The 24,180-nt window shown below is 35.8% G+C and overlaps 3 protein-coding genes across 3 annotated transcripts in view; 2 read left to right on the forward strand and 1 right to left on the reverse strand.

The window, feature by feature from the left end:
* The window catches only part of LOC133297050 (transcription initiation factor TFIID subunit 1), a 35,451-nt gene extending 27,879 nt beyond the window's left edge, over nucleotides 1-7,572 (forward strand). Inside the window, exons 15-21 of the mRNA XM_061496111.1 lie at nucleotides 499-705; nucleotides 1,479-1,965; nucleotides 2,154-2,338; nucleotides 2,502-2,624; nucleotides 5,140-5,196; nucleotides 5,562-6,605; nucleotides 6,972-7,572. Coding sequence (XP_061352095.1) covers nucleotides 499-705; nucleotides 1,479-1,965; nucleotides 2,154-2,338; nucleotides 2,502-2,624; nucleotides 5,140-5,196; nucleotides 5,562-6,605; nucleotides 6,972-7,337 — 2,469 coding nt within the window. The 3' untranslated portion in view covers nucleotides 7,338-7,572. The remainder of the gene's footprint in view (nucleotides 1-498; nucleotides 706-1,478; nucleotides 1,966-2,153; nucleotides 2,339-2,501; nucleotides 2,625-5,139; nucleotides 5,197-5,561; nucleotides 6,606-6,971) is intronic.
* Nucleotides 7,573-9,153: 1,581 nt separating this feature from the next.
* Nucleotides 9,154-18,792, forward strand: LOC133297042 (formin-like protein 14). The gene is made up of 17 exons (XM_061496102.1): nucleotides 9,154-9,376; nucleotides 9,457-10,160; nucleotides 10,271-10,492; nucleotides 10,614-12,106; nucleotides 12,353-12,479; nucleotides 12,914-12,985; nucleotides 14,051-14,149; nucleotides 14,744-14,785; nucleotides 14,870-14,950; nucleotides 15,060-15,110; nucleotides 15,194-15,275; nucleotides 15,423-15,517; nucleotides 16,656-16,727; nucleotides 16,844-16,960; nucleotides 17,501-17,569; nucleotides 17,765-17,831; nucleotides 18,260-18,792. Exons 1-17 carry the CDS (start codon nucleotides 9,304-9,306, stop codon nucleotides 18,412-18,414), a joined length of 3,621 nt encoding a protein of 1,206 aa, XP_061352086.1. The 5' UTR covers nucleotides 9,154-9,303; the 3' UTR covers nucleotides 18,415-18,792.
* A 485-nt stretch (nucleotides 18,793-19,277) lies between these two features.
* Nucleotides 19,278-22,961, reverse strand: LOC133297055 (urea-proton symporter DUR3). Its single transcript, XM_061496117.1, has 9 exons — nucleotides 22,625-22,961; nucleotides 22,324-22,431; nucleotides 22,132-22,227; nucleotides 21,940-22,022; nucleotides 21,605-21,825; nucleotides 21,235-21,497; nucleotides 20,826-21,064; nucleotides 20,013-20,662; nucleotides 19,278-19,854 (listed from the first exon to the last, which is right to left on the reverse strand). Exons 1-9 carry the CDS (start codon nucleotides 22,808-22,810, stop codon nucleotides 19,559-19,561), a joined length of 2,142 nt encoding a protein of 713 aa, XP_061352101.1. The 5' UTR covers nucleotides 22,811-22,961; the 3' UTR covers nucleotides 19,278-19,558.
* Between the last annotated feature and the right edge of the window lie 1,219 nt (nucleotides 22,962-24,180).

The raw sequence follows: 24,180 nt of genomic DNA on the forward strand, positions 1-24,180 counted from the left end.
TGACCTCTTCTGTAATGTTATGTTGAAAAGAAGATGCTTTGCTTTGAGATTTTCATGAATTAAGAGTTAGTGTCCTGAAAGCTATTAGTCCTAGTTCTACATATGGCCTAGAATTACTGCAATTCTTCCTTTAATTACCACAATTCTTCCATTCTGAGTGTCATATAAATCCAATAAAATTTGGGTGCAAGTAAAGTAGATATTGCAGTTGAATTTAGATACATGCAGCAAAAGAATTCATGCATCCATATACAATTGATTTAGTTATAATTTACTTCTATGGGTAGAATTATTTGACTTCTGTACTTTATTTTATTTTTCTATTTTAGTGTTTTGAAATAGGAATTATGTTTTCAGAAGATGGGGATTTTGTAAATAATATAAAGAAAATTTACTACACTGTGATGATAATGTGTTTGTTATTTTTCCTTCTCGTAATTGACTAATTTAGTCATGAAAATTTCCATCCCCCTCCTTCCCTGGAATTTTTTTTGGTAGGGTAAGGAAAATATTGAACGAATGGAAATTACTGGTGTTGGTGATCCATCTGGTCGTGGAATGGGTTTTAGCTATGCTCGGGCACCTCCAAAGGCACCAGTGTCTAGTGCAACGGTGAAGAAGAAAGCTGCTGCTGGCAGGGGAGGTTCCACTGTTACTGGTACAGATGCTGATCTACGTAGATTAAGCATGGAGGCTGCAAGAGAGGTGTGTTGTGTTTTGGTGATCTGCTCTGAACTGCTTGTATTTAGTGAACCATTGAGCTTAATGTTAAAAAAAGACTTTTCTTTTTGGCAGATGAATTTTTTCCTCACATTTTGTACTTTGTTAGTGAGATTGTAAATAAAGCTGAGATGAGGACAGAATCTTGAAATAAACTGATTTACATGTTGCACATGAGAAAAAAAAATTAGTGCAGCAAATTGGATTAATCCATAATGAATATGAATAGGGGTGCCTGAAAAAAAATGGATATTTAATTTTGATCGATGCCTTAGTCAAGTGATTCATTTACTTGAATATAAGTAGGCAAGTATTTCACAAGAACTGGTGTGTTCACCTTTCATTCCCTTATCCTTTTTATTAAACTCAGACCTACATTTGATAAGTGAAATTGATTTTGTGAAATATGATTGTTTTGCTTGTTGGTATTCTCTTTTATATCTATTTTCAGTATTTTTTCCTTTTTGTGCAGATTTTTTCTCACACATATTAAAGTACTTGCTTAAGAACCAAATTATTTTCCACATATATGCTCCACCATATGAACCATCCTTCTCAAAACATTAGTTGTTGAGTGAAAACAGATGAATGGTTTTATATTTCGTATTTTCAATGGTTTTACATCTAACAGTGTCCATTGTGCTAGTTTCTCTTCTTAGTGTCTAGTTGGCTTCGGACTGTTAGTATCATGAGGGTATAGCACAGCTTATTTAATCCATAGGGATTCCTGTTGGTAATCTCAAGTGCTCTTACTTCAGGTTCTTCTCAAGTTCAATGTTCCTGAGGAAGTCATTGCAAAACAAACCCGGTGGCATCGCATTGCTATGATACGCAAACTTTCAAGTGAGCAAGCTGCATCTGGGGTTAAGGTTGATCCAACAACTATCAGCAAATATGCTCGGGGCCAGCGAATGTCCTTTCTTCAGTTACAGCAGCAGACCCGAGAAAAGTGCCAGGAGATTTGGGATCGACAAGTTCAGAGTCTGTCAGCTGTAAATGGTGATGAAAATGATAGTGATTCAGAAGGGAATAGCGATCTAGATTCTTTTGCTGGAGATCTGGAAAATTTACTTGATGCTGAGGAGTGTGAAGAGGGAGAAGAGGGTACCAATGACTTAAAACGTGATAAGGGAGATGGTGTTAAGGGTCTTAAAATGAGAAGACGCCCAACTTTGGCCCAGGCAGAGGAGGAAATAGAAGATGAAGCAGCTGAGGCCGCTGAATTATGCAGATTGCTTATGGATGGTATGATATCTCATTGATCATTGAAGTATTTTATCCAGACCTTTATTAGTACTGAATGTGGGAACATTGATCTTCTTACTGCTGTTCTGATGCAATGACCAGAAGTTGTTAATTGGATCACTATTTTGAAACTGAACTCAGATGTGCTACTTTTCAAATCTGACATTTTTTGGCAATATTTTATTCAGATGATGAAGCTGACAGGAAGAAAAAGAAGAAAGCTAGAGTTATCGTGGAAGAAGCAAGACTGGTACCAAAGCTGCAATCAAAATTCATCTTTGACAACACTGAACAAGTTAAGCAAAAAACAAATACTTTGCAACTAGATGGAACTAATCATTTGAAAGAGGATGCAATTACAGATCTCAGGGAGGTAAGACAAAAACTAGTTTAGTCACGTTGTCCTGTCATGTGCATCTTCTTGTTTAGCACACTTATTTCACAGTTTGTGAGAAGATCATGTCATAGATAGTCCTGTAAACAATTAATTTCCTACCAATGTGGCCTAATTATTTTATTTTATGTGTTTTTGGCAGGAGGAAAACTTCCCATCTAAAAAAAGTAAATCAGTGAAGGTCAATAAAGCAAAGAAGAATGATATCACACCTATTAGTCTACCCAATAAAAAAATAAAATTAAATATGGGAGAAGGAATCAAGGTAAGTCATTAATTTATTCTGTTGCATATCTCTCTTTACTCCCATTGGAAAACCTTTTTATATGGTTGAATTTATGTATAAAGCATTAGTATATGAAGCTGAAATTTTTGGTATAACAGTGCTTGTTTGATAAATAGAGCAACAAATGCATTCATGCCTGTATCAAATGTTTTTGCTGTTTTTTGTGGGTGTTTTTGCTATGTCTTTTAGTTTTATGTAAAAAAACATTTTATATCTTTTATATTCTGAATTGGAACTTTAATTTGAGTTGTGACTTGTGACTTTCGTATGTATTTTTCAATTGGAATTTAATTAAATGTTGTGATTTTAAGGTTATTTTGCTTATGTTATTTTATATGCATATATGTATGTTTCAATATAATTTTGTATTTTAGGTAGAATCTTATGCTTCGTCTTTTGATCTTATGTTTTACATGGCCACCCTCCCCCTTCAGAACCAATATAAGATCTCAATCTTGACCATGAAGGACTTGATGTTTAGAGAGTAAACTGGATATAATTGAAATTGTGTGTCTATAACAGTCAACTCATGGTCTCTATATATAATTTGGTGTTAATTACAATGATTCTATCCTAGATATATATAATACTGATTGATTCTACAATATATACATGATATCTTGTAAGATATTCTAACACTCCCCCTCAAGCTTATGCGTATATATGATATCTACCTAGCTTGTCACATGTATAGTTGACTAAAGGGCCTTTAAGAGCTTTAATGAAGATGTCTGCAAGTTGATCATTTAAGTGTACTAATGTTGTTGCGATCTCCCCAGACTGAATTTTCTGTTAACAAAGTTGTAGCAATCCATTGTGTTTAGTCCTTTCATGAAAGATAGGATTTGAAGATATATGTAGTGCAGCCTAATTGTCACATGATTTTTATCGATTAAGGTTCTCAAATGTTCAATTCTTTGAGCAACTGTTTTAACAAAGTGAGTTCACCAGTTGCAGTTCCTATTGCTTAATACCCAGCTTCTGCATTTGATCTGGAAAGAACAATTTACTTATTGCTTTTCATGAAATCAAATTCCCTCCAAAAAGAACACATTAACCTTAAGTAAAGCACTTATTTGAAGGAGAGTTTGCCTAGTTAGCATTTGTATAACCACAAATCTCCGTATGTACTTTATTTTCATATAGTAAGTCTCTCCTTGTATGATGTATAAAATATTATGACATCAATATCCCAATGAGAGAGAGTAAAGAAATTGGCTTACCACGCTTACTACAAAGGAAATATCTAGCCTTGTTGTTGTAGGGTAAATTAATTTTCCAACTAGTCTTCGATAATAACTACAATTTGACGACGACTCTTTTTGTCTTGGTAGAAGTTTGACATTGGGATCTATAGTTGTATTAATGGGTATGCACCCTTGCATGTCCGTTTCTTCCAATATGTCTAAAGCATATTTTTTCTGGGAGATGGAGATGTCATGTTTAGACAGTGTCACTTCAATACCTAAAAAATGAGAGCTTGCAGTGATCTTTGGTCTGAAAATGTTTGAATAAGTGTTGTTTCAGTTGTTCAATGTCTTCTCAGTCACTGCTAGTGATGACTATGCCATCTGCACAAACAAGATAGATGCATTTACTATATACTGATGCCGATTGAGGTGTGGTGAAGTGAGCGATGATGGGCTTCTGGATATTGGGCTTCATATTTGGCGGTTGCAGCAGAGGCTTGTTGGAAAGAGGTGCAGCAAAGTGGGCTTGCTAGTAATGAGGTGTGGTGAGGTGATGGAGAGTGGAGACTGTTCGGATGTGGTTGGGAAATTTTGTGGTCGCTGGAAAAGTTAACATGGCAGAGGCTTGTCAGAAGGAGGCACGACAAGACAAGCTTGCCAGTATTGAGGCACTACGAGGAGAAAAGGACTATTGGGCAGTTGGCATAGTGGGTTTGGAGATATTTGCCCCTGGATTGTTGGCATGCATTCATTGGAAGAGACTGGTTGAAACCCGCTCTGCTGTGAACTTGAAGTTTAGAGAATAAACTTGATATGTTTGAAATTGTGTAACAGTCCATACACGGTCTCTAAATGTAACGTGTTGGTATTAATTACAATGATTCTATCTTGGATATATATAATCCTAATTGGTTCTAGGATATATACATGAAATCACCTGAAATATTCTAACAAAGGTCAAATCCACAATTTATTGCCCCGTATTAAATGACGGAGAAAATCAGAAACATCTTTCTTTGTCTGAAACTGTTTTTAAGATGTCCTTGTGAAATTCTTTGGTGGATATTACAACTTTTATCATTTTTTGTTATATAATAGAACCAAATGCGTAGAAATAGACTTCTTGATGTTTCTTCAGATTGCAATGCATTATCTTGTTTTGTAGTTATCTTAAAAGCTTTAGACTTGATCTATGTGTTTGTGTGTGAATTTTGTGATTGTTTTCTTTCAAAAAGATTGTTATAATGTTTTCAATTTTTACTCCTGCTTCTGATAGCATCATTAATTTATGTCTGGAGAACCAGGTATTTAAGGAGAAAAAACCATCAAGGGAAACTTTTGTTTGTGGAGCATGTGGCCAGGTGCGTATCTTGAGTTCTTTACAACTTATTAGCCTTTCAGTTGTTCCAGAAAACTAGTGGTTGACACGTATTGCTTGAGGCTTAATGCTTTTGATATTTTTTTAAAAATTTCTTTAGTAGATATAAAGTTAATTGTAACTTTACACGTGTATTTTGCAGCTAATCATGATCAAGAAACTAAAAGAATTCTATATTTTCTACCTTAATAATTAATAAAAGTGATATATCAATGAACGTAAAGTAGATGGGTATTTTGTTTACCCAAAAAAAAAGAAAAGTAGATTGGTATTTTTATTTATGTAAAAGTCTTTGAACTCCGTGCTTTTATATATTTTATTGTTGTAATTATTCTGTTGATGAACCAGCTTGGGCACATGAGAACGAACAAGAACTGTCCAAAATATGGTGAAGATCTAGAAGCACAACTTGAATCTACAGATATAGAAAAATCATCTGGAAAATCTAGCTTTTTGGATCCCTCCGGTCAGTCCCTGAACAAAGCCCCCTCCAAAAAGTCAATATCAAAAAGCGCAACAAAAATTGCTCCAGTTGACAATTCAACAAAAATTCCAGTGAAGTTCAAATGCAGCTCAACTGAGAAATCTTCCGATAAACCTGCAATGGAAACCCTGCAGAGTTCTGAGAAGCCAGTCACTTCTGATTCAGAAACTGCTAAGGTTAATAAGATAATTATTCCCAACAAAGCGAAGCCAGATGATACGCAGGCTGAATCTCGTAAGCATGCTATTGTTATACGGCCTCCTACTGATTCTGGTAGAGGTCAGATTGATTCTCCTAAGTTCCCAATTAAAATACGCCCGCCTTCAGAAACAGATAGGGAGCAAAGTCATAAGAAGATTATTATAAAACGTGCGAAGGAGGTTATTGATCTGGAACTGGACAGTCCTGGTGGAAACACAGGATTTGAACACAGGAAAACTAAAAGAATTGTTGAATTGTCGAATTTTGAGAAGCACAGAAAGCAGGAGGCCATGTATTCAACTGAAGGTTTGGTAAACTGGAAAGCTAAAGAGGATAGAAGATGGTGGGAAGAGCAAGAGAAACGGAGAAATGAAGCAAGACTCAGAGAAGACAGAACAAGGAGGCATCACAAAGAAGAAATCAGGATGCTCAAAGAGCAAGAAAGGTTAGACGAGATAAAAAGATACGAAGAAGATATTAGAAGAGAGAGGGAGGAGGAAGAACGACAAAAAGCAAAGAAGAAAAAGAAGAAAAAAAAGCCTGATTTAAGAGATGATTATTTAGATGACCTCAGAACAAGAAGATATGACAAGAGGATTGTAGAAAGAGAACGGAGTGGAAAAAGGAGATCTGTTGTTGAGTTAGGAAAGATTGGTGCAGATTATAATATGCCACCAACAAAACGCCGAAGAGGGGGAGGGGGAGAGGTACATATTCCTATGCTTGTTTTTCTCTCTCTTTATTTTGTGCTTGTTTCACCTCCATACTTAAAGATTTATTTACTAAAATTATGAGATATGATTTTGAAAAGGGTGAGCCCAGAGCAGTGGTAAAGCTACTCTTTTGTGATTGAAAGATTACGAGTTCGAATTCAAGAAACAACCTTTTTGCTAGTCGGGTTTAACGAGGAGTGGTTTGGTTTGGTTTGTTTGTGAGATAAAATTTTGGTCAGAAATAGTTTTGGATTTATTTTTGTATGGCTGTGGTGGTAGGTCTTTTTGATTATGTTTTTGTAGCATAGCTTGTGTATTTCACTTGGCTTGGGTTGTATGTTAACTTTAATTTTCCTGAAGGTTGGTTTGGCAAATATCTTGGAGAGCATTGTGGACGCCATTGTTAAAGATAGGTATGATCTGTCTTATCTTTTCGTGAAACCGGTGTCAAAGAAGGAGGCTCCTGACTACCTGGATATCATAGAGAGGCCTATGGATCTTTCCCGAATCAGGGAAAGGGTACGGAATATGGAGTACAAGAGCCGAGAAGATTTTAGACATGATATCTGGCAGATTACTTATAATGCCCATAAATATAACGATGGGCGAAATCCGGGAATTCCTCCGGTTGCAGATATGCTTTTGGAATATTGTGATTATTTATTGAATGAGAACGACGATAGCCTCACTGCTGCTGAAGCTGGTATTGAAACTCGTGATTTCTAAGTGATGTCAGATTCAGATCATGATCTGGAGGTTAGGTAGATCTGTTCTAAATGATTTTGATGTGTAGTGTAAGTTTTGGTTTAAAAAAGAAAGGAAAATTCCTCCTGTATTTTTATTTTTATTTTTAACGATGTCAAAGAGGGGTTGCAAGTTGCACGTAAACAAGGTGATAAATTGATAATATCACCATATAGCTCATTATTGGTGTCAAAGAAAATGCCCCCTTTAAGCATTCTTTTGCATGGTTAAAAAAAACAAAAAACTAATAGAATCAGTTTGGCGGACAAAAAGAATTTTTTTCCATATCAACAACTAGAGACATATATTCTTACTACCAGTAAAGAAAACACTCAAAATGATTTTTAGATTTCCATATGTTATTATTCTTTGTTATTATCTTTTAAAATTAATGCATTAATGATGAATTAATAGTGACTTTGGAATAGTTACAAGGTGAATTAATTATAGAAAATGAATGAATTATTTACGTGGCTAATTATTTTTTCAAATAAAGCAAGAGTGGGTTGGCTGTAATTTTATTACAGTTGTGCAATGTAGGTTTGCGCATTAGCAATGACATGCGATGTGTCAGATTGGATAAATGTCCCTGAATGATAATTTTTTTCAAATTTAATCTCAAATGGTCAATTAGCCCTAAAATTTGGCATTCATGCTAGTTACTTCAAATTACGGAACGCTCTACTTGAAATCCCCAGCTAACACCACCACTTACAATAATTAATTCCAAGTGAATTTTTGGCTTGTTCCCTTTGCTACTGATGCCAACATCTAGTTGGCATCAAAATTCTGGATTGTATGAAAGCGAAGGTTTCTTTGCCATTGTTTAGTTGGATTAGTCAAGAGATGACTCTTATCTGCAATATAAATGAAGCACCTATCTTTTTACCATTTGAAGGCAATGTTCTCGCAAAACCGGAATACCTGAATTATTTTGATGAAGGTTGCAATGATCCGGTGTGTAGGTTTCAGCAAACAAATCCGTATCAAACGCAACCTGGCTTTTGTTTTGCTACAAGATTAACATATTTAAACATTATGTTGCTATCTTGGTTTGATTGACAATCCGTAATTTACATTTTATATGTTGTTTATGGACGTGCACTTTCTCACATTTGACTTTTCTTTCTCTTCTATTATGCTTCAGATACTTGGATTAATTTCTTCTGGCCCCAAATTTTTTAGAACCTCTATTAAATAGGTAAAGTGGAACCACCCAATATGTGTGTAGGTCAAATGGCATTTTGTCACATCAGTGAATTGATTCCTGATGCCCTTGGGAGCATAAGCTTAAGCACTGCTCATTTCTTGAACTCTCTGGGTCACTATCATAACTTGTGGTGCAGCCTCTGCGCTATCTTCATTAGAAGCATTAAATTTAGATGCGGTCCTGCTGAAATTGGAACACTGGTGAACATTAAAATTGCACGCTCCTGTGAAAACTGCTAGACACTGAGGATTCAATGCATACTACTAGAAACTTTTTTATTCCATAAATTCAATCAACGTATAATTATTAACGAAGTCAAATTCATGAAAAAAATTAAGGTGTCAACAAATAAAAAATGAACACATATTTTTAATTATACTAATTGAGATATTATAAAAAAACTGAAATTACCAAATTGGAAAAATGAAAGCTAGCAAGAACCATACTCTAATTTGGAAAAAAAAAAAAAAAGACCTGATATTTTTTTTGGTTTCTTACCAAAAAACATACAAATAAATTTAAAAAAAATCCAATGTTGGTGAAGCAGCCAAATCTGTTTTTTTTGTTTTTCTGTTTAGTATGCTATTTTCAAATTTCAAAACGTGCCTTTTTTCTTTCTCTCTCTCTCTCTCTCTCTCTCTCTCTCTCTCTCTTGAAACTCCATAGCTACGAACTCCACTTTCTGAGCTCCATTCTTCTTCAACCCACCAACCCACATGTGATTACGCGCACGAAACCATGTCCCTCCTCAGCAGATTCTTCTACAAGAGACCCCCAGATGGCTTGCTCGAATTCGTCGATAGAGTATACGGTAAAAATCTCCCCTTTCATTCCATTTTTCCTTTCAAAATTTTTCTCAAAGTCCCCATGCTATTTTCTCCGATTATGCAGTTTTCGATTCCTGCTTCTCCACTGAAGCATTACCCGACGGAATGTACCAACTTTACCTTCACGAAATCGTCACCGAGTTGCACGAAGAGTTTCCAGAATCTTCTTTTCTGGCCTTCAATTTCCGCGACGGCGAGAAGCGTAGCCACTTCGCCGAGGTTCTCTGCGAGTACGATGTTACCGTTATGGATTATCCGAAGCAGTACGAGGGTTGTCCCCTTCTGCCCTTGTCTCTGGTTCAGCATTTTCTTCGCGTTTGTGAGAGTTGGCTTTCTTTGGGGAACCACCAAAACGTGATTCTCTTCCACTGTGAAAGAGGGGGTTGGCCCCTCTTGGCGTTCCTTCTTGCTAGCTTCTTAATTTTCAGAAGGGTTCACAGTGGTGAACGCAGGACCCTTGAAATGGTGCATAGAGAGGCACCTAAGGGTTTGTTGCAGCTCTTGTCACCCTTGAACCCTTTGCCTTCTCAGCTTCGTTACATTCAGTATGTGGCAAGGAGGAACATTGTTCCTGAGTGGCCACCACCAGAGAGGGCTCTGTCTCTGGATTGTCTCATTCTTAGAGGAATTCCTGGTTTTGATTCCCAGAATGGGTGCAGGCCCATGGTTAGGATTTTTGGGAGGAATTTACTTAGCAAGGGTGGGCTTTCCACTCAGATGATTTATTCCATGCGCAAGAAGAAGAAGAGCTTGAGGCATTACCGCCAGGTTTGTGGTTTTCTTTTTTTGTGTTTGGTTGAGTTCATTGTGTTCGTGTTACTTTACTTCATGTGCCTATTAGTTGATGCTAGAATGAATGGGCTGTGTTTTTATCTCAGGCAGACTGTGATGTGATTAAGATTGATATTCAATGTTTAGTGCAAGGAGATGTGGTGTTGGAGTGTGTCCACTTGGATTTGGATCTGGAAAGGGAAGTGATGATGTTTCGCGTAATGTTCAACACGGCGTTTATTCGATCCAACATATTGATGCTGAACACTGAAAACTTGGACATTCTTTGGGATTCGAAGGAGAGGTATCCAAAAGGCTTTCGGGCTGAGGTGAGTGCATGTTTTAGCATTGTCTGGAAAACTAAAACTTTGACCACTTGTGTGTGATGGTTGTGATTTTTCCCTAGTAAAGTTACTGGTTATTCTGATCATGTAAAACTTTGAAATTTAGGTTTTGTATGGGGAGGTTGAAAGCATAAGTCCTCCAAGGGCTCCAACAACCATTTTAGATGGTGAGGAGAGAGGTGGATTGCCCATTGAAGCATTTTCAAGGGTTCAAGAACTTTTTAATGGCGTAGAATGGGTTGACAGTGGTGATGCTGCTGCTGTCTGGCTGCTTAAACAACTTACTGTCTTAAATGATGCTAAAGAGCTTTCGAGGTTGCAAGGTAAAGGAAGTTGGTATTCGTCACCTGCTGACTCTGAAGAAGAAAATAATGAATCAAGCACTGCTGATAGTTCAGATGAGGCCTTCGATGTTTTTCCTAAGTCCTCTTCTGATTCTTCAAAATTATTGACATCTGACACCCCTGATTTGGTCCATTTAGCTTTTGAGAACGGTGGTGGAAATTATGGAAATCTTACTTTAAGAACACTTGATCAGTCATTGACCGATTATATTTCAAGTAGGGAAAATTCTCCTCGTTCATCTCCACCATCGCCTTCACCAATTTCTGCTACTCAACCTCTGCTTCCAACACCAGCACAAGTGCCACCTCCTCCACCACCTCCACCTCCACCTCCACCTCCACCAATGTCTAATAAGGAGCCTTCTCTGCCTTTACCTCCGCCGCCCAATAAAGTGCCTCCTCCCCCGCCACCTCCTCTGCCACCCCTTCCTTCTCTTGGTTGTAACATTAATAATGCTAGACCTCCACATCCACCTCCTCCAAGACCTATACAGCCAAGTTTAGCTCCACCACCTCCACCTCCACCACCTCCTCCTCCTACTAGAAGCAGTAATGCCAATAGTACTCCTAGTCCACCTCCTCCAAGGCCTGTACAAACAGGTTCAGCCCCACCACCTCCACCTCCACCTCCTCCGGGGCCTATACGAACAGGTTCAGCACCACCACCTCCACCTCCTCCAGGACCTGTACGAACAGGTTCAGCCCCACCACCTCCACCTCCACCTCCTCCGGGACCTGTACGAACAGGTTCAGCCCCACCACCTCCACCTCCTCCGGGACCTGTACGAACAGATTCAGCCCCACCACCTCCACCTCCTCCAGGACCTGTAAGAACAGGTTCTTCCCCACCACCTCCACCTCCACTTCCTCCAGGACCTGTAAGAACAGGTTCAGCACCACCACCTCCAGGTTCTGTACGAAAAGGTTCAGCCCCACCACCTCCACCACCAGCTCCTCCAGGATCTATACGAATGGGTTCAGTTCCACCGCCAGCACCAAAGCCTCCAAGTGCTCCTCCTCCACCATCCGGTCCTGGTGCATCACCAGTGCCACCTCCATTTCCTGCAGCCAAGGCATCAGGTGTGCCACCACCCCCAAGCAAAGCTTCTTTAGCAACAGGAAATGTTGCAAGAGGTCGTGGTACTGCCATTGCTCCTAAGAAAACTTTGTTAAAGCCCCTACACTGGGTGAAAGTTGCTCGAGCAACACAAGGGAGTCTGTGGGCTGACTCGCAGAAACAAGATAATGAATCGCGGTACTGATTATTGAATTTTCATACAGATATCAGACTTTATTTTCCTAAGAATTATTACATAATCACTGGGAATTGTTATTTTAAGTATATTTGTTTTTTAAAAAAAAATTGTTGATCACATCGTGCACTGTGGTTGTGGGCCCATTTATTTAATTTGCTGTACCCCCTTCTTTGGATAGGACATATGAGGGTGGGATGCTATGTCCATTTAGCATTTCTGATTTGGATAATGAAAGTTTTTGTCAGGGCCCCTGAAATTGATATATCAGAACTCGAGAGCCTGTTTTCTGCAGCATCTGCTTCTGATGGGAGCAGTACTAAAGGTGGAGGTCGGCGTGGTTCTAATATCAACAAACCTGAGAAAGTACAATTGGTATGCTACTCCTCTTTGGCATAAATTATTATACCACCTATTGCTTAAGACTATCTATGCATGATTATAATATTCTATAATGGTAATTAGGTCTCACTGATATTAAAATGGCAATCAAGAGTAATAAGTATCTAAACTGTAGTCTCTGGGAGATTTTGTCTATTCTTGCTCATTCCATGGTAAATAAGAAAGGAAAAAGAACAAAAGAATTTATTCCTAAAAAGTTTTATCTTGGATTGTATTGATATACAATTTTCTATTGAAACAAATATTCAATATTGCAGGATGGGTGTTAAGATATGGTACCTCAGTATGATTATGTGCTATCTAAACCTAATTAAATGCAGATTCTGTTACGCTTTTTATTTTTGTCTGATTTATTTTATCTGATTAATAAAAGAAATATATAACTAATTTTTTTTTCCCACTGTCAGGTTGACTTGCGTAGAGCATATAATTGTGAAATAATGCTCTCTAAAATCAAAATTCCTTTGCCAGATATGCTTGTAAGTATTCCTATCAATTTACTTGGGGGTTTTCTGTTTACTCAATGAAATTACATATTTTATTTAAGTTTCAGATGTTTCTTTCTGTTGCTTCATATTAGATGTATCTTAAACTCACGAACATAAATGTATATTATATTTAGATAGAGCCCAAATGGTGTTGATTTATCCATGCAGCCCAATGTTGTTGTTGATATTGATATTAAAATATATTGACAAATCTGTGGAGTCAAGACTCAACTCAATTGTCGAAAAAGATACCTAGTGGGATTGGGTTTGGATAGGAGGATTCCTAATGCTCCTGTTCTGTTTTTCTCTGTTCTCCTTAATTATATTCTTCTTTTATAGTTAAAGGAAGAGTCCAAACATAAGTATCCAAATATAGGTAATAATGTCTTTAGCTGATGCTTCTAATTTTCTTTTGTAAGTTGTTTATTCTGTTGTTTTGTTTCCTTTAGGAGAACTCTCAATATCCTTCTATGTTCTTCTCTTATTTTCCTATACAAATTCTTCTTCTATGAAAAAGCTTCATAGAAGTGACTAATTTCATATTAAATCTGGAATTGTTTTGTTATGGAAGTCTTCTCTACTGTCAATTTTACAAAGCCATGTTTTTGATTTAGTATGACGTTGTAATGTACTAATGTTTATCCCAGTCTACTTTTGAAAGTTTACTTAGGAGATTTTATATTGCATCATCTTGGTGTTAGAGATTTTTTCATTGTTGTTGACAATGTCGTGTTTTTTTGGTAAATGACAATGTCATGTTTCACCCTGTTAGTTGATTAGACTGGATTTTTAGGAGATTTGCTGACACAGTTGAGGCATTAAATGAGGCTAATAATCTTTCAGTGGATTTCATTATCATATTAGGATTTTGTGAGCATTTCCCCATTTTATTTGATAAAAACTGAAATAATAAGCACTTTTTTGCCAAGAGTTCTACCTAATATTAAATATTAATTCTCTTCCATTTGTGACGTGGGCTGATTTTAAATGGCATTTATTTTCATGTTTGCCGCTCTCAATAGTTCTCATTTTTGTGGGTTTTGTTTTTGGTTCCAGAATGCAGTTTTGGCGTTGGATTCTTCTGTTCTTGATATTGATCAGGTTGAGAATCTCATCAAGTTCTGTCCCACAAAGGAAGAGATGGAAATGTTGAAGGTACTCCCCCCTTCTCCTACCTTGTGCAGGAACCTATCAAAAATTGTGTAAACTGCAATTTGTGACATTATTTAATATCGTAGTGTTTTGGTATTTCTGTGAATTGTATCTTGGTTTGCAATGTTTTAACCTTCATATTCTCTTGTCCTTGGTTCCAGTTTCAAAATATAGAATCATATGATTGTATAGTTGTTTGTACTTTTATAAATTGAGGTTGCCATCTCTACATCATTCAGTGACATTTGATATATTAGAAAGTGCATAAAGCATATTTTCCTATGATCTGGACTTTAGTTAATTTTGTTAGGATTTCAAATATTAATATATTGTGTTGACTTGTCCCATTTTGGTCAAAATAATATGATAGCCATAATAGAAGTTTTATATATTATTAAGTACTATATATAGAGAATTTCAGCTTAAACCTTTTTTAATAAACTGTAGACCTTCATAATGGTACATAAAAAATTGTTGAAAGTTTGCTTAAAAACTAAAATGGTTCTAAAAAATGTATGAGATGCTGCCTTGTCTAATAGGGAAAAAGGAAATTGTCTTTTTTATTTTTCCTTGCTAAAAAAGTCTTTCTGTTTTCAGAATTATACAGGGAACAAGGAAATGCTTGGAAAGTGTGAACAGGTTCTCTCTTTCTTGATACTGTTTAGTCAAACAATCCTTTCAAATTCTGTTTGTTGATTCTCACATTTTCTATTTTGATATCAGTTTTTTATGGAGCTGATGAAGGTTCCTCGAGTAGAATCCAAGTTAAGGGTGTTTGCTTTTAAAATCACCTTTTCTTCTCAGGTATGTTATCTAGGTTATGATTATCTATGTATAGTTTAGCATTCTATATTTCTATTGCTATTGATAATAATATTTCATGCTTAAATACTTGTTCTTCTTGCTTCTTCAGGTGAATGATTTAAGGTTACATTTAAATACAATCAATGGTGCAACCAGAGAGGTACAGTTTAATGGCTCCTAGTTGACAAACACGAAGGCATTATTGAGCTGCATCTTTATTTATGTTATTACCCATGCTTACAGGTGAAAGAATCTGTAAAATTGCGTCAAATAATGCAGACTATTCTTACTTTGGGCAATGCCTTGAATCAAGGAACAACACGGGGTATTTTGTTGTTAACTCTAATCCCACTTGTGTGTATTTTAAATTTGAGATGGATTTTTACTTCCTGTTTCACCTCAATATGATTGGCAGAATAAGAAAGCTTCTGGTATACTGTTTAGATTATATTTTCTCTGTTGTTCATTGCAGGATCAGCAGTTGGATTCAAATTGGATAGCCTTCTTAAATTATCTGATACTCGTGCAAGAAATAACAAAATGACTTTAATGCATTATTTGTGTAAGGTAGATATGCCAAAATCTTCAAATTATATTTTGCATTTTACTATTGTATCTTTAAGGTCGTTGCGGGATATTGATTGGCTGTTGGTGTCTTAGGACAGATTGGAGTATGGAGAGTTAGACTTTCCATGTTCCAAATGGACCATGTTTAGTCCTTTTCCCCTATATCTCCCTTTGCCTCTTTCTTTACCCCTCCTTTTTTTTTCTCTTTTTTCCTCTCAATCTTTCTTCTCATTTATTTATTCATTTATGTATTTTCTTCTTTTTTCTTTATTTTTCTCTCTTTCTTTATTTTTACATTCTTATTCTTTCTTTCTTCCTCTTATGTATCTTTATTTTCACTTTATTTTATTTTTCCTTTTAATTGTTTATTGCTATTTGTTTTAATGATTAGTGTTATATGTATATATATATTTTTAACTTTTTTTCCTTAATCTTTTTGTACTTTTCATTTGGGTTCATTTGCCACCGATGCCAACTGGTTTGGGATAAAGGTGTTGTTGATATTGATCTTTAAGGTTGTTGTGGTCTTCTCTGTCCCAATGTAAATATACTCAATAAATTATTATGTGAAAGAAAAGAAATTCCATTTTCCTCCTGAAAAGAGTTCTCTCTGTAACTTTTGATATTAAGGCTTCTCTGTTCTTTTTCTGGGCATTATTCGAGGCTTGTGGGTCACAATTTAAAGAAATCTGAATCTCCCGTTTTTATATACTTGGCTACATCTATCTCTCATTGAACTTGTACTTCTGGTATAAGATTGTAGTTTATGCAAGGTATTAACTCCCCTTTGCGTCACAGGGTAAAAAATAATTCTCTGTTGATTGAGAAGGGGCAAGGTTGCATTAATTTTGCCATGATGTTTGAGTGCTTATATCAGAGAGTCAACTGTAGAAGTATGCTTCGGAGACTACTAAGTTATTAGCTTTGTTTATGTTATTTAGTTTCCTTTAGCTTTACAATATCCAAGTTCTTCTATTTTATTTTTTCATTTCCTTTTTGTTCTATCCATCTTGTTTTCAATGTTTATGCTTCTTCTGGTCTTTAACATGTTCTATTCCTTATAAAAACTCATCATCTGTTTGCCAAGGATGCAACTTTGGATATGATATCTTACAAAGTTTTATTCTTGTCTCACTAGCTTCTTGCTGAGAAAATGCCCGAATTGCTAGATTTTGACAAGGATCTTGTCCATTTGGAAGCTGCGTCTAAGGTATTCTTTTGGTCATCAATGCTTTTCATTCACTTTCTTGATGATAGTTGTATTCCAGATTATCTTGTGTAAGGTTAATTGTTTATGGATTTGTGTACTCTACGTCCAATATCTAGATCCAACTGAAAGCATTAGCTGAAGAAATGCAAGCTGTGAGTAAAGGTTTAGAGAAAGTTGAGCAAGAACTCACTGCTTCTGAAATTGATGGTGCTATATCTACAGGATTTCGTAAGGTGAGGACTAAAAAATGGTGGCTTTTACACTATGAGAGATATTGCTTCTAACTGAAGATACTTCTCTACTAGAGAAAACACAAATGTTTGTCCCATTGAACACAATAGTGGCATCCTCAAAACTTGCATTTATTATTTTTGTTTTGATCCGTTCCTCAGCATCCTGACTCCCAGCCCCTCAACACACAAATGTACGCATAAAAGAAACAGAAGCCTCTGCAACAACTCTAGCTTGACTCTAATTCATTCTATGAAAACTCTAAAGAAAATCAAAGGGCATGCAATCAAGGCACCAAAACAAAACTAGATATTTCCTTTGGTTACATTGCTACATGATAAGATCTGTATGCAAAGTAATGCTGTGATCTTTACCAATAGATTATAATATTGTTAACAACTGTTAGCTATCATGCATCTAGCTAATTTTTTTTATGAATTGTTACATGGCTGTATGGCCCTGTGGGATAAACCTTGATTTGATTAATAAAATATTTGATTTTATCTATTCAGGATTTTCTCAGTACTGTTTCTCTTGTTCAGGTGTTGAAGAATTTTCTTGATATTGCTGAAGCTGATGTGAGGTCACTTATATCATTGTATTCCGAAGTGGTGAGTCCTGTTATAGTTATAGTTCTTATTTTCTGGGTGCTGTTCTAGGCTGGAAGATTGAGCAGGAGATTGCCTGCTCAGAAGAGAGTTTGATGTACCTTCCAGATAATAGTCAGGACTTGGGACTATGTTGATAACTAATTCTGCCAACTGCTACTTATTTCTTGTTTTTGGTCTTCATACTTTCTCTTTCAGGGAAGAAATGCAGATTCTTTGTCTCAGTACTTTGGGGAGGATCCATCTAGGTGCCCCTTTGAACAAGGTCTGTTGTTTTCTACAGTCTATACTCATGCACAAGGACTGAGTTTTTAACCCTTTTTTTGGTTGTAAATTGTAAGGATTGTTTAGAAGGGCCCATGTTTTCGGTTTGGCTTTAAGAAATTCAAAATTTTTCATTGCTTGAGCAGTGCGAATATGTCTGGAGGAAGAAGATGTCTAGATTGCCTTTCTATCTCCTTGGTTGTGTTGTTGTCCTTGTCACTTTAAGCTGTATAAGGATGATGAAAAATAGAAATTATAGTTGACTGCAAATGAGTTTGTGAAGGTCTATCCTTAGTAGAGATTAAAGATGAACCATATATCCTTCTGATGTGTGCTCCTTACTGATAACACCCATAAAACACTGAATTATTTTGTTTTTTAAATCTGTCAAGATTATGTTGACTGTTAAAGGTTGTGTTCTTGTTGCAGTGACACAAATCCTTGTTGTCTTTGTCAAGATGTTCAAGAAGTCAAGGGAAGAGAATGAAAGGCAGGCGGATGCTGAAAAAAAGAAATTAGAGAAAGAAGCCATGAAGGAAAGGGCATCAAATAACACGCATTCCAAAAAAGATGGTGTTCGTTAGATATTTAAACAAACAAGGGGCATGGTTACTTTCATTTCAAGCATACTGCATTGTACATTTTGGAGTGTCTCAAATGCATATTTGCATGCACCATTGGGATCCTATACCTCCTAAGAGCAACGCTGGCCGTTGTGCATATGGTTTGTCAGTTCCTTGTAGTTGGATCAAAATGCATCTCTACTTTTGCTGGTAAAGGAGTATACATCAATTCTGTAATTATACCACAAGGCAACTAATATAGAAAATTCATGTTATGTTCCTCTTTATAATAGAGGACATGTATAATTTTTATTTTTTTTAAATTCAAATTTTCTTGTACTTTTGGATATTGCCTTCTCAATTTGTAATCTAGCTGCAGATAAGATTTTGTAGTTCAAAAAACGCTTACGTTGGATATATGATAAGGAATTCTTTACTTGTATGATATATGCTATGGTTAGCAATCATTGTTATAGGTGAATAAAGGTGTTAAACCACAATGTGTTAGCCTGTGCAGATTCTTCTTTGTTTTGAACCGAAAACCCTTTCCTTAATTTGATTGTTTTTTTTTTTATTGAACTGAGTGTGGCTTGATAGATATGAGCATGTTCCAAAATTTTCATATAAGGATAATTTTAAACTGAATTTTTTTTTTTTTGAGCTGTCAATGTATTTTGATAATGATTACTTCGATGTAATATATGGTTATAAGGCACAACTGGAACGAGAAAGTGGGAATGCTGAAGTAGCACAGCACAGCGAGATCTGGAATATGTTAAAAGAGGAAGAGAATGAACATATGAATTTAAAATTTCAGACATTAAACTAAACCATGAATCTTTAAAGAATCAACCAAACCAAAACCTCTATTATCATGTGGCTTGACGTTTTGAACACTCAATATCTGGAACCAAATTGAATTTTGTTCATATTACCACATTCACTTGTTTTTCTTCATGAGATTGTTTAGTCCATTATAGACAATTTACAACTCTCCTGCATTTCAATTATTTGTGTTTATATACACTGTAACATGTGACTGACGGTAATAGCTTGAGACAAATATAGTGTTACATATATAATTAGTGAACCTGATCAACCGAGCTCAACCAGTCATACCAGTAACACTTGGAAAAACTTCAATTCAATTTGGTCCTTTAGGATCTTACATAGGAAGAGAAGAAGCTTCTTGTTCTGAGGCTCCTAATTTTTTGGCCTTCTCCTTCTCAAGCAAGTAAAGTCTCTCTGCTTCTGGTATTGCCCGTATGATTGTCTGCAACTTGAAATTTAACTCCTCCACCTTTTCCATGAGTCTGTCATTTGTAAACATGCCTCGAATAACAGTTTGGATGGTTTCCCAACTCTCCATTAGTGGTAATACAATTATCACAGCAGAACCAACAGTACCCCATCCTATAGCAATCACTGCCCAGAAATGGAAGTAGCCCTTGCTAAACTCCCCTGTGGTAATGCACAAACAAACCTAAGTTAAATTCTGTGACATTGAAATTATAAGACACCAAATCAGATATGTTACCACTTTTGAGGAAAACAAAGATTTTGCAGGCATGAAAAAGAAAATCATGGTCATATGTTAGCTAATGTAACTCAAAAGTTACCTGCTGGGAGGGAGAGAATAGGCCATAGTATAACTATCAAAACAGTGAAACCAATGCCCCACTTCACTATCCATACTTTGGCTCTTATTAACTTTTCTTCTTTAAACTCTTCTGCTGGCAGGTCAGTCTTTTCCTTTTCAACCACTGTGATTTGCTTAGTGGTACTCCAGTCATAGTTCTGAGGCCACAACATGCTGCACATAGCATGAACAACTCCTCCAGTTAATATAGAGACAAGGTTTCCAGCAAGCATTGGTGCATTTCTGCCAGTTGTATCAAGGTTTATCCGGCCATACTCTATTTTTGTAACTGACAACCATGTGATAATCCCAAGAACACAACCAAATATTGTTCCAAAAATGGCACCAATTGCATTTGCTTTTCTCCATAGAAGCATAAAAGCTATAGGAATAACTGCTGAGCCAATCAGAACTCCCATTGCAAGGTACATCCATCCTAAAGAAACTCCAGCCTTGTTCAGTATAACTGCTAGCAATCCCATGAAACTCCCGAATCCTAGAATAACACCCCTTGATACTCGAAGGATTTTCTTTCCACTTGCATTAGGATTTATGTAAGTACGGTAGATATCATATGTGCATAATGATGACACAGCAATTAGTTCTGATGAACCAGCAGAAGTCACTGCCCTGATAAGTATATCAAAACCATCAGAAAGTAAAACGAGGATGCTTCATAGTTTCCATACAAGCCTTATAGCAAATTAACTTGTTATGTTATTAACACTTTGTTATCCCAATCTTTTCAAGGCATATTAAAAGTATTTCTTATAGGAACCTTATTGTAACTTACATAAAAAGCATGGTAAGAAGAAGAATAGATCCTCCTTTCCCCATCAAAGCTACAGCAGTAGCAGGAGGAACAAGTCCACGACCTGCCTCACTTTCATTTATTGGTAAATCAAGGGCAAGGGCTCCCAAACCCAATGAAGTAGCCAAAGAAAATGGCACTGCAAACCAGACCAAGCCTCCCAACAAGTAGCCCTTGTGAGTTGATGAAGGTCTTGCAGCAATGGCGCTCACCCAATATCCCTAAACATTCCCCATTTGAAGAATCAGTAATGACAAAATCCAAATATTATTATAGAAAAAAGGAGCTTAAGATACAACCATGCATATTCATAGCTCATTTTTATTGTTTCACACTAACACAAATCAAACAAACTGAAAAAGGAAAGACAGATGTCTTAATTCATGCTTACGTTATCAACAAATACAGTGCCAAAGTTGCCAACGATGTTTATAATCCCAAAAACTAAGCCACCTGAACTCAGCATTGTTAGGTAAGAACCTCCATGATTCCCACTAACAGGACCACAAGATTGTCCATGGTGTGATATAGGATCTTGACATGCTCTTGATTTGCTTGCTACCTCAAGCAGGCGATTGTAAACAACAGTGGGGCTACCAAGCTCACTGCTAGCCGTATATACAAGGTAGACAAAAATGACCAAAACAACGTGCACTGAAAAGTTAAAACAAACAATTTCCCAGTTCAACAATAAAATACATGAATGTTGCAAAATGTAAACATAGTTTGGGGGGAAAAGTGACAAAAACTTAAGTAGAAACCTATGACAGAATGTATATAGCTTGCTAAGAACGTGGCCTTTAATCCACCAGCTAGTGTATAGACAATTACTCCAAGTGGTATTAGAAAGCTAGCAGCATAAATGTTCACTCCAGTTAATGCATTAACAACCGCAGAACCACCAAGGAGCAACATAGCCGTCACAATTATATTTGTCAAGAAGCAGAAAAAGAGGAATACAATGTGCGCAGAAGTACCCCAACTGAGGCAAAGAAAAGAAACATTGTTATCACTAGAGTGACAAAGAACTTGCACTTAAGCATTTAGCAACAAAACATGAAACAAAAAAACTCTAATTTATTTGCCAGTAACATACCGGGCTTTGACAATTTCACACACAGTATGAGCATGAGGAGCTTTTCTTTTAATCTCTATAGCCATTATTCCGAACAACATTACCTGCTCATTCTCAATGCATTATCATATCTCATACTTCACTTTCAAAATTTAGAAAGACAAAAAAAGAAGAAGCTATTTTCTGAGTAGATATAAAATATAAGCTTCATGCCTGAATGGTTGCTCCACTAGCATACCAGAAAGGTCCACTAACACCATACTCCCAAGCAACGTTAGAGCTTTGCAGGACTGTAGCAGCCCATGTCCACTGCACAAATTCATTGAAAGAAAAGAGATATGAAACTGGAACTACAGGTTTTATCTAAGTGTGCAATATGAGGCTATCTGAAACTGAATCCATTACCTGAGACACAATAACACTAGCAATGAGTCCTGTCTTAACACTTCTTCCTGCTGTGTTGAACCATTCAGAAGTGTGACGGGACCCAACATACCGCTTCTCCAACCATACCTGGTTCACAAGAATGTGTGTATCAAATAAATTGATCATTATTTATAACTAAAGAGTGGTGAAACTAGAAGTATGAAAGTATAGTTGTTATGGGAAAGAAAAACATGGTTTAGGCAGTGATTTTCTACTTGTACCACATATGAAAATAGAATCAAAATAACTAGAGAAAGAAACAGATTGAAGAACTACTAACCAAGAAAGAGGTGAAGACAGCAAAGAAAGCACCAAAACCAAGAATGACAGAATAGCCAACTCCCTGATTAAGCACAGGTTTTCCTTCAAAGAAACTGGATTGCCTCACACAGTCAACTCCATTTTGAGACACATGATAGTACTTGCCAGAAAATTCAAAGGGTGGACAGTGTGATGCAGAAGCCATGAAAGAAGTGCAGGAAAACCTTGCCTTACTTAGTTGCTGTTCATCTAATAAAATTAAAATATCTATACAGATATTCCTAAGTCTTCATTTCTTAGAAACCATATCATCAATTTTGAGGTTCATGTCTAGCTGGGTAGTAAGTCAAACTAAGAAGGAATCTAAAGTATTTTGAAAGAATCTACAGGATGGAATCAATCATGGAACTCATTTGTTTAAGTGTTGAATTTTGGACAATTGTTATTTTATCCGAATGTCTCAGAGTAAGGAGTATCTCTGATTGGATGCCCAGACTACTAAAAAAGCAAATAAATTTAACACATTATTATTATTATTATTATTAGGAGTAGAATATTGTAACAACCAATTGTGTTACTATCAATGTTACTGCCAATCAATTTAACTGTTAGATCGATTATGTTGATGAAACATTAAATATGGAAAATCATAACGATACAAAGATGAAAATAAATATTAAATATTAAATATGAGAAATCATAATCATACAAAAATGAAAATAAATATAACCGTTGGATCAACATAATCGATCTAACGGTGAAAGTAATTAGTAGTAACATTAATAATAACACTAAATGGTTATTACAATATCTTTTCCATTATTATTATTATTATTATTATTATTATTATTATTATTAGTATAGGAAAGAATTCACCGCCTCACTTTGGTACTCTCCATTATTTTATTTAAGTGGGCAGCAAATATGTTGTGCATGTTTGGATTCTCTCTTTTCTTAGTTGGAAACTATTTATAAGTAGAAGCTGAACCAAGCAGGTTTTGAGAAAAAACTCTTATAGTGAAAATCTTTTTTTTTTATAATGAAGAAAAAAACTAAAAGCCAAAAACTGTGAGGGGAGTTCTTTTTAAAGTTATTACAAGCTTTTCTTGAATTGTGTATTTTTTTTTTTTTTTAAATGAAGAGCTATAAAGATAGAGGGAAAGCCAATTTTCTTGAAATATGTATTTTTAAGTAATTTTTAAACTAAAATTTTATATAATCACCAAACAGCTTTTAGCTTTTTTTAAACATTTTTTTTAGCTTTAGCTTATAAGTAGCTTCTATATTAAAAAAAAAAAGAATCCAAACATGCTCTTGTTCTTACAACTTAAAATTTTTACAACCTCTTACAATTTATTTTTTCACCGTTAATTTTCGTCAATCCAACGTAGAGATTAAACTTATTGGACTTTTGATCATTAAATAAATAAATCGCATGCAGTTATATCTGAAGTTGCGAAGGATTAAATTGATAAACATTTTTGGAGAGAACTATTTTTTTTTTCAAATACAAATTATATCATAGAAAATGCCAGTTTCTAAATTAATTTATTAATTACAAGAAAGTGAAAAAGA

Source organism: Gastrolobium bilobum, unplaced genomic scaffold, assembly GCF_033153095.1.
Source record: "Gastrolobium bilobum isolate Gb01-03AN ecotype WA unplaced genomic scaffold, APGP_CSIRO_Gbil_v1 utg5068, whole genome shotgun sequence".
Taxonomy (NCBI): domain Eukaryota; kingdom Viridiplantae; phylum Streptophyta; class Magnoliopsida; order Fabales; family Fabaceae; genus Gastrolobium; species Gastrolobium bilobum.

What these genes read in the sequence shown, in the direction of transcription:
- LOC133297042 (XM_061496102.1), top strand. Translation starts at nt 9,304, where the DNA reads ATGTCCCTCCTCAGCAGATTCTTCTACAAGAGACCCCCAGATGGCTTG. An exon ending in AACCTGAGAAAGTACAATTG is followed by an intron (nt 12,480 to 12,913) that starts GTATGCTACTCC and finishes TCCCACTGTCAG; the next exon opens with GTTGACTTGCGTAGAGCATA. An exon ending in TAGGTGCCCCTTTGAACAAG is followed by an intron (nt 17,832 to 18,259) that starts GTCTGTTGTTTT and finishes TTCTTGTTGCAG; the next exon opens with TGACACAAATCCTTGTTGTC.
- LOC133297055 (XM_061496117.1), bottom strand. Translation starts at nt 22,810, where the DNA reads ATGGCTTCTGCATCACACTGTCCACCCTTTGAATTTTCTGGCAAGTAC. An exon ending in CTGTCTTCACCTCTTTCTTG is followed by an intron (nt 22,432 to 22,624) that starts GTTAGTAGTTCT and finishes CTTGTGAACCAG; the next exon opens with GTATGGTTGGAGAAGCGGTA. An exon ending in TGTGAAATTGTCAAAGCCCG is followed by an intron (nt 21,826 to 21,939) that starts GTATGTTACTGG and finishes TCTTTGCCTCAG; the next exon opens with TTGGGGTACTTCTGCGCACA.